A 14,309-nucleotide genomic window follows, 5' to 3' on the forward strand; every position below is an offset into this window, starting at 1 on the left:
TATTACAGCCTACTCTAAATCAGATATAACTTTCTCTGTAAACGTTTTGCATGCTCAAAGTTTGCTCTTCTAAATAGGCATAATGAACAAATATTAGCAAAACTGTTCAAGAAATTTTACCTTGAAAAACTTACTACTATCTTTTAAAAATAACGGAAATGTTCTACTAAGGAATGACGAAATATCACAATTTTAAAGCCATTTAGTCCATTGAAAAGATATTCCTGTTTTAAACAAAAAATCAAATTTTAATTTGTCCCTAGAAAGAGCCTAATAAATATACTAAATTATACTTAAAAGCAACAAAAATGATAGGATCAAAATATTAGAGTCTGTATCCTTTATAAAAAAAATATTTAATTCAGAAAAAAAACCCTAGCATCAGATTTAAGCATATAATGTTAAAATATTCTTTTTGCCAGTGCTTTGGAATTGATTAAATGTACTTCTGATAACTAGGTCAGTGAACAATTATAACTTAAAAATGACATTTAATTCTGTGGTTGAAAATGGCATTCTATCAAAGTAAAACCAATCACTTTAAAGAGATACCAAAAGTGTACAGAAATAAAAATAAACCTCTGTTGATCAATTCAATAAAACTGGCTGTATAAATTTATAGTTTCAATAGCTACAAAAATATTTCAAATTGTTTAAAGCTCATTTGATTAAAGTACTATATTTAAGGAAGACAAAAAAAAAAAAAACTAGCTTAGTGGCAATATCCTAGATGATGAAAGATTTTAGACAGAATGACAGATAGCTGTCTTAAAAAAAGAAAACAGAGAAGTTATCAGTCACTCCCAGCCTCCAAACAGCACCCGAATGCCATCAAGTCTCAATCAATTTCCAAATAATTTATAGTCTCAACCAGTGTTTCTCCACCTTTTAAAAAAATTACTACCTTTTTTAAGAGCCTTTTTTAGACCTTTTAATCCTAATCAACACCCTGTAAGATTTTAATGCCAAGGAATTAATGTGTATCTGTTCATGTATTGTATGTACTCGTATATTCGTGCTTTATACATAGAAATAAGATTTTTGTCACCAAGAACACAATTTCACCAAAAATGCCTGGTCTATGCAATGAAAGGTTTGTAGTACACCATATTAATAATCTATTTGAAGTTTAAGTGGGGAGACAAAAAGAGCATATTTTAGCACTTAAGATATGTAGATTATTCCCCAAATAGTTTACCAACCTACCGCTTACTTGTATCAAAATTAACTTTCCCTGAAGTAGGCACTGTTCTTAGCTATAGGCAGTCCTTGCCTTGCACGATAGTATGGGACCATAAAAAATGGCCAAGCAATATTTCTTAATAATCAATGGGGAAAATTATGCTTGTTCTACAAGTTTTAAAAATCTAGTCAAAATATTAAAAATTCTGTCAGTTAAAATGTAAATACAAAATTATAAAAGTATTTAGTACACTGTAATTTAAAATATTAGAAACAATGGGAATCCGTGTTATTTCACTGTAAAACAACTAATCAAGTGTAATTTGAACAATGCTTGCCTTTTTTTGTCAAATAACTTATTTGGGTAAGCATCTCTTCCATACCATGGCAAAATGACATAATCCTTTAAGTCTGGATTAAGTTTCCACTATTTCATCATTTGTACTTTGAATGTTGTGAAATATTTCTGTGATTTCCTTTAATGTGAAGTCTTACCATCACTTCCTCAGCTCCTTTTCCCCATCTAGGCTGGTAAACTGCCTTCACTAAGCACCTCTGGCTATGTCTGTAGAGGCTCCAGAAAGGCGCAGGGTCAATATTCCCACACTCAGTGGTTTCTTCTACAGATCCATTAATGTTCAATTCATTCAAATCTCACTTCTAGCATATAATTTTTCATTTTTTTGCTGCAATCTCATCTTTGTTGGCCAATTCTTTCCATTGTTTATAAAATGTCACATGGGTGACAGACAGCACAACTGCATAGTTTGCTGTGAGTGAACTGATTAATAGATGTGCAGTGACCAATCAGTAGCAGAATTTGAGAGAAGTAACATGATTGGTCACTGAACATGAAATACATCTGTTACTCACATAGTGACTTATGGACTAAAGAGCTAGCAGGGAAATTTACACTTGGTGTAATTACTCAGTTAATATACCGTGGTAACTAAAATTTGAACTGTGCTGTTAAGGAACTGGTGTGAACTAAATCACTGTCATCGAAACATGTGGATGTGGGAATTGTGCAAATCGAGGACTGCCTATACCCTACTTGTTTACATTGACCCAGACAGGCTTTGAGCTGACTGCTGAGTAATGGGCCATCTATATTTACATCAAACCATGACTCGTAAAGCACCCTAAATGCAGTATTAGCACACGGTGAGTCCATGTTGAGACAGATTTCAAATTTCTGTCATTTGGCAATCAACTTTAAAATGTACCTCAAAATGACAGAATTTTAGAAACAGAGAAAGAACTTTTAAAGATCCTACATCTGATACCACAAATTATCCAGCATGTTTATTATGAATGATTTCTCCTCCTTCGATTTCAATCTGCTCGTACAGCCACTTGCGGTCACAGCGACATTCAGCCCCACACTTGGTAGAACCACAGGCAGGACACGCATAGAAGCATCCTAAGCAGTCTTCATCAAGGCAGTCGCAGAGGTCCATCCCGCTGAAAATGAGGAGGCCCTGGCTATCATAGACCTTACTCTTTGCTGGTATCACTTGTCTGTAAAGTAAACACAAGGTGAATTACACCTCACAAATATAGCATTTTGAATATTTGATTGAAAATAATGAAAAAAAATTAAGAAGATAAAATATGTTGAATGCAAGATGAAATCCTGCCAAACTGGATTTCACCAGACTCAAGGCTACTCTACAGTTAGTACTGAACTCCAACGTTAGAAGAGACCTCACCCTAAGGTGTTGAGACAAATACAAAAAGCCTAAATATGCCTCTCAAAGTCCATTTAAAAATCAATTAGGCAAAGGAATGGACAAGAACTTTGTCCAAAAAATAAGTATATTATCTGTTGAAAGTATCTTCCTGTTACCTTTAAAAAAAAACAAAACAAAACAAAAATGAATGGCTAGTTAACAGAGGTATGTTTTATTGGCTACCAATCTCTTTACTGCTTTGTGAACATACTTTTATTTTTATTACAGTATACTATCCTATTGGTTTTTATACTGCAATTAACCTATTTCTTGTTCTTTAATGAACTCTAGCAAATCTGGTCTAAAAATACTTAAGTGACTCAATTGAAAACCTTAACAGATGGAATAAACGACATATGTAGATAATTTTGAGTGATTATACTAACATTTCTTTGTCAAATTATATTTTAGAAATGCTTAATTTAAAGTCATATTCTAAACAATTTAGTTTTCTCATTTTTTCTCTTGACTGTACAATAACTATTTCTATTTCATACGTATAAAAATTAAAAAGCAACCTTGCATTCTCATAAAATTCACTTTTTAGCTACTACTCACAGAGCAGAGATATACCAATTACATAATGTTAATACTTTTCAAAAAGTTCAATTGCTTTAATTCTAAGTATAATTTGTTTGAATTATTTTAATTCTCATGACAAAATTCTAATTCTTATTCACTTCATTGATATTTTCTTAGAAACAAATTTTTAGAGTTGAAAAAGATCCCTTAATTTTTTTATGAGGTTCTCTTCTTTTATGAGGCTTCTTACCAATTTTAGATTATCTAATTTAAAATATTTACCGAGAGAATTCAAAACTTAAGAAAAATGTAGGGGTACAATACAGATGTGAAACAGCAAGTTAACATATGCCTTAAGTAACTAATAGCCTACCTGTCTGAACCAGCGGATGCATTCTTTGTAAGCCTTCTTTTTTCTCTTTTACCAGTTTCTGGAGCAAATTCAGTTTGCTTTCCTGGGTTTGCAAATTGTAATGACCTCAAAGCTTTAGCAGTTCTTCCCTGAAAAAAGGTAAACAAATTATCAACTCAAATCTTGACATTAGGTCATATTAATATTTCACTTAGTGCCAATCCAGATTATCCTTGAAGGTTCCAGACAATCTGGAACTCACAAAAAAGACAACATTTTAGAGCCCAACTGCAACAAAATTTACACAGTCCTCCACTGTATTCAAAGTTTGTTGGTTAATTTACTTAATATTTTCATTATCCAATTTTAGTCTCTGGCATGTTAGGACAGGAGGACAAGCATGGTGAAAATTGCAATGGTGGCTTCCAACAGGGAGAGAAGTCGGAAAAAGTGCTTTATAACCCAGTGGCACAGAACTGAAGTTCCTAATAATGATCCTGAGTCCTTAAGAGGATTCTATTATATTACTACTACATATGTTTTCAAAAGCAAGAAGTAACATGGTTTCAAGTCCTGAAATGTATTATAATCTTTTTTCAAAAGCTTTAGTAAAACAAAATTTTGATGGTTAAGAGTTAAAGTTTGTTACTTGGGGGAGAAAAGCTTTATGTGATATATTCCACAAGAATGCATAAGGTGGAGAAGACATCTTAAGGGACAGTAGCGAGTACCTAGTGTGAACTGCCAGATTACAGTGGGTCCTGGTGATGTCCCTGAGGGGAGAACAAAAGGAAAGCACTGCATGTAATTTGAATTTTTAATTATCTTTTAATTTGGTTTAATATAATGAAAGGGCAATTGAGAAAAATATCCCAGCAGCAATAATTATAAATTGGTTTTAAGGAGAAATTTTGAGAAGGGCTCCTTTTTACATACTTGTCCTTGTTCTACACCAAAGATTGCTTTATGAAATCTTAAATTGTTCTGATATGGTTAAATAATTTGAATGTAGGCATGTGAATAAGGAAGAGTTATAAACTAATTCTTACACGGTAAAAAAGTATGCTTTTTGACCATAGGGAATCCTAAAATTAGACTTAACCATACCAAGTAAAATTTCAGAGCCAGAAGCAAAGGAAACTCACAGACATCTTAAAAACCTAAACAAGAATGAGATAAAGCCAAAGGAAAAAGATTGAAATAAGAAACAACTATTTCAAGTCACTTCTCTCATGTTCCTTTTAAAGCAGTAATCTTCAAGTCCTACATAAAAAGGGGAATCAATCCTGCTATACATAGACCCTTGCTGGCTGGCATGTCCCACTGTGTTACTTTGGTATCAGAAAAGAAACTAAGATAGTTAAGTCCTGGCTTTGCCAGAATGTTCTAAAAGCCACTCCTAATGTCTTAGCCCTAGGAGTTACAGCTTGAGTCTTGGGCATATTATGTTATTCTGTTACTAAGCCTACTTACTTTATCATCCAATCTGGGTATATGGAAACATTTAGACACATTTATTTTCACCTCCCCAACTTTATATTCGCTGCATGCTAATTAGTATAATAAATAATAAGTAAATATGATTTCCTTAGAGTTAAGCAAAACCCCACGTTGCAGAAGTAGCAAAGCAGGGAAACGACTACTATACACACATCTGAGTCAGGTTTTCTCCTCTGCCGGTCTTCAGAGTCAACATCCACACTTCCATTGATGATCTGCGTACATTTGGGACAAAGCTTCCAACCAGGTACCAGCTGTCTGCCAAATTTTGCGCTCAGAAAAGTGGCATCATCTAAGTCAATTACATGCAAATTTTTTTTGGCTAGTTTTTTGTGTATGTTAAATGGGTCACAACATGACTTCTGCAAATCCTCAAATCTATCAATGTAAATTTTTGCATGATGAAAGCAAATTGTATTGTTCCCAGAAAGTGTCATTCCAGTCCTCAGTTGAAGTAAAAGCATATCATTTGATGACAACTCTTGCAAAGTCTTGAAACCTGTGTGACGAGTATAGTAGGTTTTATGGCACTCGTTTGTGATACGAAGCTGGACTCCAACTGAACATGGATCCATCATTCTTGATTCTAGCAAATTTCCCGTTTGATTTTGTCTAGCGATCTCTAATAAGTCACGTGGTTATCACCCTAGAGAAAACATTAAAGTCAGATTTGTATGATTTGTATCACAAACTTTTTATTTGGGAAACTGAGAAAGCATTTGATAAAATTCAATGCCTGTGTAACAGAAAGAAAACTCTTAGCAAGCAAGGAATAGAGAGATATTTACTAAAAACCTACAATAAACATTATTCCCTGTAAAGTTAGAACTACACAATACCTGCTATCACAGCTTCCATTTAATACCGTATTAAAAAGTGTAAGAATTAAAAAGAAAGTAACAAGAAATATTACTCGAAGATGATATAAATATCTACATGGAAAATACAAGTTTAGTAGACAAAATATTAGAACTAGCAAGGTAATTCAACAATGATACTGAAAACCAAAAACACTTTAGATACCTTACAAAATACATAAATCTTACAAGAGACATGCAAGACTTTTATGGATAAAATGATCAAACCAGGAAAGCAAAAAAGATACTTTTAATAAATGTAGAAATATGTCTTTGGAAGTCTAACAACAGTAAATATGTCAATTCTCCAGAATTTATCTATAAATCCACTTACAATCAAAATACCATCAGATATTCCACCCACTCCCCCGTGGAATTTAGCAATATGGTTATATGGAACAGTACAGGTCCAAGTAAACCTAGATAATCATGAAGAAAAGCAAAGTATTTTTTTACTACAAAACTATTATAAGTAAAACTGTAGTATTGGCATAATACAGACAAATAGATCCATGAAAAGATGAAGGTGTATGACATACGGTATTATAAATCAATGGGCATTATACATTAATGAGAGAAGGATTTAATAAAAGATGCTTGGAAAATTGCCTAACTATGTGAGAAAAGGCAGAATAAGATTTCTTTCTGACAAACAAAAATCAATTCCAGATGGATTAAAGAATTAAACATGAAAAGAAAAACCGTTACAGTGTTTACAAAAAAAAAATAGAAGACTTTGTGACACTGGGGTAGAGAAGAATTTCTCAAAGAAAGCACATATCAAATGAAAAGATGGATACATTTCACTATATGTCAAAATTAAATATTAGGCGGTTAGAGCTCCATGCTCATAACTCCGAAGGCTGCCGGTTTGATTCCCACATGGGCCAGTGGGCTTTCAACCACAAGGTTGCCAGTTCAATTCCTTGAGTCCCGCAAGGGTTGGTGGGCTCCGCCCCCTGCAACTAAGATTGAACATGACACCTTGAGCTGAGATGGCTCAGTTGGTTGGAGCGCGGGCTCTCAAACACAAGGTTGCCGGTTCGACTCCCGCAAGGGATGGTGGGCTGTGCCCCCTGCAACTAGCAACGGCAACTGGACCTGGAGCTGAGCTGCGCCCTCCACAACTAAGACTGAAAGGACAACAACTTGAAACTGAATGGCACCCTCCACAACTAAGATTGAAAGGACAACAACTTGACTTGGAAAAAAGTCCTGAAGTACACTCTGTTCCCCCAATAAAGTCCTGTTCCCCTTCCCCAATAAAATCTTTAAAAAAAAAAATTAAACATTTCTATGTAACTCTAAAGGAGAAAAAAAAAGCCACACTTGAAAGCTGTTGCTAGGATTATTACCCCAAATATATGAAAAAATCCTGACTTCTACAAATCAATTAAAAAATAACAAAGAACCCCTTAGAAAACTAAACAAATATTAAATAGGCAATTCATGGAGGAAAAAAACAAAACAGCCAATAAATGCATGCGAAGATGTTCAACCTCATAGTTATCAGGAAAATGCAAATCAAGTATCATTTCTCAAACATTAACCTGGCAAAAATTTAAAAATCTGACAACCCAGTGCTGGCTAAAATGTGGCCAACTGTTACCGGCTTCTTATACATTGGTAGTAATGTAAATTACTGCAACTGCTTTACAGTGTTGTGGGCAATTTCTCCAAAACTGTACACCCCAGGACCTTGCACTTTTAGTTCTAGGTGTCTGTATTAGAGAAATAGATGTCACATATGAGCACAAGTTACATATACAAAGACATTTAGTATTCACAGTTTTTGACAGTGAAAAACTGGAAATAACCTAATTGCAAAGGACAAGAAATTGTTGAATAAACTGCATGAATTACCTGTATGAACTTGGATAAATCTCAAAGACAATCTATGAAAAAATTTGCAAAAGGATATACATACAGTGTATCATTTGTGTAAAATTTTAAACACACTTAAAATAGTATATATTGTTTATAGATGAAAACATAAATACATACTAAAATATACATGAGAGTAACAAATACCAAATTTGTGGATACTTCTAAGGAAGAAGAAACTTTTTTGGAGATTTAGAGAAGACTTGGTGGAATGTACACAAGTGTTTTATCACTTTCCATACTTTAAACTCTTTCATAACTATATTTCAAAACAAATATAAAAACTTAGTTGAGTTCTTAAGAGAAATTCGACAAATACAAGTTACTAAGAAAAAAACTGATGATGAAAATAGATACGAAAAATTGAAATCAAGGTATTGAAATATCTAGGATTCTGCAATCTTGCAAGTGTTTTTACAAGCTTTGTTCCATGTTCAAAAACTGGTTAGAAATCTTAAAGATACTTTCTGACGTGTTTTCTGCAGAGAGAAATTGTAATTAGTAAAACTACATACAAACAATAGACTCTGGCCTCATGTAATAAAAAAATGGCCAATAAATATTTTAAATTAAAATGCTAAATTTAAAAGTTAAAAACCACAATGAAAAGGTTACTGAACATTTTAACTTAAAACTTTTAAGCTGTTTAAAAGAGTATATTTATCTTCTTTTATTCTATTTTAACCAACTTTTAAAATTTAACTAAGTATAGGTCCCAATTACATCACATAAAATGGCTTGTATCATACAAATAATTAGATTTTTTTTTTAAAAAAGTGGGTTAAGGCAGTGATGGCTTCCAAGGCAGAGGGAGAAGAAGTGTGTGTGGGGACCTAGGAAAGGCCCAGATGGCTCATGAGTTCTCTCCATGCTCCTTCTCTGCCTGGTGCAAAAAGGAGCCTAAGAATGAAGCCTTGGGGGTGGGGGTGGGGCTGGGCAGGGAGAGGGATGGAGGGGACTGAGTAAGGGGCATGCGTATCATACTCCTTCATTCCTCATTTCCGAAAGGCATGCTGGAAGTCAGCCATGCATCAGGCACTGGGTCTGAAACTCAGGAACAGACAGACAGGACACCCACTGGGAGACAGGTCCCAACAATAGAAGATGGAGAGTACACAGGGAGGGGGAGATTGAGATGGGGGTGGCTGGAGAGGGGAAGGCTACAACGTTGAGGACAGAAGTACATAGCAGCCCCCAATTTCCAAACGGAACGTTAACATGCCCACAGCACTTTGAGGTGGAGCTGCCTGACGTGAAATAGCCCAGACTTGGTGTCCAGACGCAGCGAGGAATCCAGACAGAGCAGCAGCTTCTAAAAGCTCCCTAATCGTTTTTCCTGGTTACTGATCTGCAGGCTGTCATCGGAAAGCTTGTGTACACCACTCTGCCCCTGGCTTTGGGTCATCTCTGAGGTAGGCCCCTGTACTTAAGTTGATGCAAGGACTAAAGGAGAGAAATGTGTAAGGACCACAGCCTCTCGCTCCTGCTAAATGCACTCACCTCTCCACCCTTGGGCCCTTGTCCATGCTGTTGCTGCCACATGCGGCCTTTCCAGAAGCTTTCTGTCTCATCCTACTGACATCCATTAAATGTCCCCTCCTTAGAGAGACAATCTGAGCCCCCTATTTAAATAACCGCCCCACTTAGTCTCCATTCTAGAACCCTGTGCATGACCTTCAGAGCACACCTCAGCCTTGCTATTCCTTTTGTCTGTCTCTTGGGCTTTGTCTGGGTCCTTCTGTGTGTGTGTGTCCCTCTCTATGAAGACAAAGACCATGTCCACTGCTGAGCCCCACTGTCCAGGGCTCCATAAACACGCAAAAAAAAAAAAAAAAAAAGAAAAAGAAAAAAAAAAAAGAAAAAAAAAGGGGGTAAACATAAATTAAGGAGAGGAAAAATAAGAAGCCAGAGATACTGTTACACAACAACAAACTATGCTGTACTGTAATGTAGCAGCTATGGGACCCAAATCTGGCTCTGACCTTTCTTAACAGTCAGTATAAAGAAAACTTGATTAATTATCCCCCACTATAGAAACTGCTAATGCTTATTAATGCAGTAGAGTCTTTATATTTGTAGGTAACTACAAATCAACTCTATCATCAATTTGTAGCAACTAATCTATAATTTTTGGTATTAAAAGATACTTAATACTAAGACTAATTCTTAGTATTAAAAGACGAGCTACCCTGACCATATTTGATAAGAAAAGCATCTTGTGACTTAGAAATTTTAGAAATTCTATCTGACAATAGTAATATTTTTACCCATTAGAGAATTATTTTCCTTGGCTACTGGGGGTTCTGTTCCTTTAATCTTGGCTACATTATTATAGTTCACAAGAGTTTATAAGCAGACTATATAAATTGTGCCAGTGAAGTTCAATACCTATTTTTAAGCAATCTTAAGATTCCTTTGGGAACTTGGAAATATAATTGATTAACTCCTATTAACTCAGTGTTTCTAGTATTTACTTGGACATCTTCTATAGCTATCAACTCTTTAATTAATCTTAAACTACTATGAACCTGGACTCTTAGCTGGAAAGTATAGAGTTAAAATTGTTTTTTCTTTAAGTCACCCATAATGCTCTCAGTCTTTGAAAACATTCTCTCCTGGTAAAGAGTGGTTTCCAAACATTTGGAGTTCTGGGCATACTTCTGAGTACTGTACTGTAATTTTTGGAGGAACCCTTAAAGGAATTGAACTGCCTGAACAATTATTATACTATTTTCTAAGCATCCATCATCCCTTAGGTGTCACTGTGGGGTTAGAATTATTTACTACTGGAATTTCCGGATAAAATACAGAATGCTCAGTTAAACTTGAATTTTAGATAATGAAAAATAATTTTCATTTTGATTATGTCCCAAATATTGCTACAAAGTAATTAGTTGTTTGTCGAAAATTCAATTTTAACTGGGCATCCTGTATTTTTATTTGCTAATTCTGGCAACCTCATTTACTATGCCTTTTTTTGTTTGTTTTTTTGCATCATCCAATAAGCAAAGATCTTTCTTTGATTTCAGCTTCACATCATGCTCCACCTGTTGTTTAAAGAAAGCTGAACTCCCTATGAACAAATTATAGGACCTGCTCAGTTTAAAATGAAACTGTCCTAAAACAATAGCAAAATGAAGTGCAGATTACTTTCTTCCCAAAAATTTTAGCGGACGTGTGGCAGTAATATGTTCCAATATGTTGATTTCTCACTAATACAGTTTTTTACTTTGTCACCAGTCTCCTACTAATTAATGCGAAAAAGTAATATTAAGAGGAAGCTTAACCAAAAGAAAACTACAGAATTTTTTGGTTAACTCCTGAGAGCAGTTTCCTTTCATGAAAAGTGACTTTTCGGGGAAGCAGTAAAGTATAGGGTCTTATAATTTATAAAGCATGTTCTAGGTTATCTCTTATTTAATGAAAATAATTTCATCTACCTCTACTATGCAAATCAGCAGCTTTACTTATGGGCCCACACATACAAGTCAACTATTTCCAACTGTCAATTATTGTTTGTCTATTATCTTCAAATACTACCTACACTACATGTGAATAGGAACTCACAGAAGGGTTAATGAGTCAACATGAGATAGTCTCAATCCTCAAGAAGGCCCAGGCCCAACAAAAAAGGTAAAAAGAATTTGAAACAAAAATAGAGTCCATGGTACCATTTGAAAGATTTATAGTAAGGGCCAGACCCAACGATAAGCACACACATCATCTCGTTAATCTTTACAACAACTTTGAGTTCCTATCATTCCCATTTACAGATGCAGAAACTTAAGTGTAGAGCTCTCGTTAAGAAGCCTAGCACAATAGCTGATATAACAGACACTCAAGAATTTGCTGAATGAATTAAAAAAAAACAAACAAACTTACCGTAATTTCACTTTATGTAAAGAATCCCTGTTAATTTGGTCAGAATGACCGTGTTTCCCAGAAAATAAGACTGGCTCTTACATTAAGTTGTGCTCCAAAAGACGCATTAGGGCTTATGTTCAGGGGATGTCCTCCTGAAAAATCATGCTAGGCCTTATTTCCCGGTTAGGTCTTATTTTCGGGGAAACACAGGATTTACTCACCTAACGCACTCCCCTCAGATTTTTTAATGCTTTGTCCAGTGTACTTTCAGATCATTTTGGGAAAAATGTAAACCCCATTTGCAATTTCTCATTATTCCTTTAGTCCTTAAGAAAACTGAGGAGGGACTTCTCGTTGCCAGACCAAGAGGAATGAGCAAAGCTCACCTCATTCTACCTTATTCTGGATGTGGCCAAAATTGTCCAACAATTACTGGTTCACACTATGGATGTTGAGTAAGCGACTGTGAAACTGAACCGTAACCATTATGTTGAAAACACTTTTACCTTTTCCTAGAAAATAAAGTCTGGGCTCTTCAGCATGGCCTGACTTGTTCCAAATGCCGCAGACTCCAGGTCAAACTACCGTATCTGCAAAGTTCTTGTACACTGCCTGCCTTTATATTGCTCGCTTTGCTTAGAAAGCCCTGGTGTTTTCCTGTGTCAGACAATGTGATCGTGACCTTCAAGACGGAGGCAGTGTCTTCACCTATCTGCTGAGTCTTACCCAGATAGTCTTGTTCTAGGTCCTCCTTCCTGTGTTCCCACACTTTCACTGTGAATTTAAAATCTTTATTATTTCTCAGCTGTTGGAAGATGGGAGCTTTAAGGAGTTATTTTCTGTTACCACCCAAGTGAAACAGTAACTTTCCTTTCCAGAGCACTCATCACAGGCTGGTTACTTGTTAGTTTTTTCCATGACACATTAAGCTCTGTGAAGGCAATCACAGTGGGTCCAATATTGTAGCTTCTCTAGCACAATACTGACACTTAGTAGATATTTCACAAAATCTTTTAAATGAATACATGTTCAGAAACTGCCAGGATTTCGCACCAAGAAGGCTGAATCTCTCTAAATCAATGTGACTAGGTCCCCAGGATCCTGCAATTATTCCCACCCCAACCCTGTGGTGGTCACATGCCTAACGGCCCTAGTTCCCGACTCGATCAAAATAGCCAAGCCACCAGATACGTCCAGTAAGCACTTACTATTTTCATGGTACCGGGATAAAAGAACGAATACTCGGCCTCCGGCCTCAACCAAACATCTAGGGCTGGGAGGATTCTGATTACAAAAAAAAAAAACAAACTAGGAAAAGAGAAGCTGTGCACGGAGTTCAAGGACACGAGAGCCCTCATCTAAATAGTACACGCCTATAAACCATGACACTGAGGGTTCCATGTGTCCGGAAGAAAAGACAACCACCCGCGGACGCGACAGAAACTGTGCTGGGGCTTGAAACGGGGGGTTGAGAGGCTGCGGAGGCCCCAGCTAGCAGCCGAAAATCCCCCTCACGTTTCCGGGCCTCCTCTCCCACTTCTCACCGGCCTCGGGAACTCGGCCTGTGCCTCTTCCTATCCAGGGACCCATCTCCACGCCCTCGCTCCTTCCCAGAGCCTCCCCCCGGCCGTTTCCACCTCACCGTGAACTCTCTTCCGCTCGGGTTCCAGCAGCACCGGCAACCACGCACGGCGACTTTACCGACCCGCTTTTCCCGCAGGTCCCCGCGCTACCACTGAGACGACGGCGGGCGAGGGCTAGAGAGGCCCAGCGCTACCATAAAGAGAGGCCTGGGCGAAGCCTAGAGCGGAACGGAGCCGGTCCGCCAACGAGGCGGAAAGGGCGGGGCCGCGTAAGTTGGCGGACGATTCTGGGTGAGGCAATAGTTGCTTCAGACGCTGAGTCGCTTTTGCAGTCTGCTCTCGGACGTTAGGGAATTGCTTGCTCCCTGGGGCCATCTCTTACAAGAATCAGATTTGCCCAGCTTGGATTCTATTTCCAAATCGCTGTGCCTGTTCGTGATGCCACATTTTTGCACCCCAGTCCTAATCGCTGAAGGAGCAGGGGATGACTTAAAAGGATCTCAAGACAGACCTTTTATTCAAAGTCTCACCTTTTGTTGAATTGTTTTCTTTCAAGCGAATATATTCCAAAATGCATCTATTTTAAACTATAAAAAAATAGCCATGTTTATTACTTCAAGTAAAATGTAGGCTCCAGGAAGATGCTTGTAAACTTTCTGAGAAAAGGAATCATTATCTTTCTTATATCCCTGTTGCCTGCCACAGTGTCGGTGCTCATTAATTTTTAAAGTGGGTTTTGTACGTCTAGAATCTGTGAGAACTCAAGATCCTGTATACTGAAGGATCGCAGCCTTCAACCTTGTCAGGTGGCGGTGGAAGGGAAAAGCCCCCC

General features: G+C 36.8%; 1 protein-coding gene across 1 annotated transcript; it reads right to left on the bottom strand.

Moving 5' to 3' along the window:
• Positions 1-2,465: 2,465 nt before the first annotated feature.
• ARL14EP (ADP ribosylation factor like GTPase 14 effector protein) lies at positions 2,466-13,674 on the bottom strand. The gene is made up of 4 exons (XM_033120066.1): positions 13,537-13,674; positions 5,442-5,935; positions 3,811-3,938; positions 2,466-2,703 (listed from the first exon to the last, which is right to left on the bottom strand). Exons 2-4 carry the CDS (start codon positions 5,865-5,867, stop codon positions 2,475-2,477), a joined length of 783 nt encoding a protein of 260 aa, XP_032975957.1. The 5' UTR covers positions 5,868-5,935; positions 13,537-13,674; the 3' UTR covers positions 2,466-2,474.
• Positions 13,675-14,309: the final 635 nt, after the last annotated feature.

This window comes from Rhinolophus ferrumequinum, chromosome 11 (genome assembly GCF_004115265.2).
Source record: "Rhinolophus ferrumequinum isolate MPI-CBG mRhiFer1 chromosome 11, mRhiFer1_v1.p, whole genome shotgun sequence".
NCBI lineage: Eukaryota > Metazoa > Chordata > Mammalia > Chiroptera > Rhinolophidae > Rhinolophus > Rhinolophus ferrumequinum.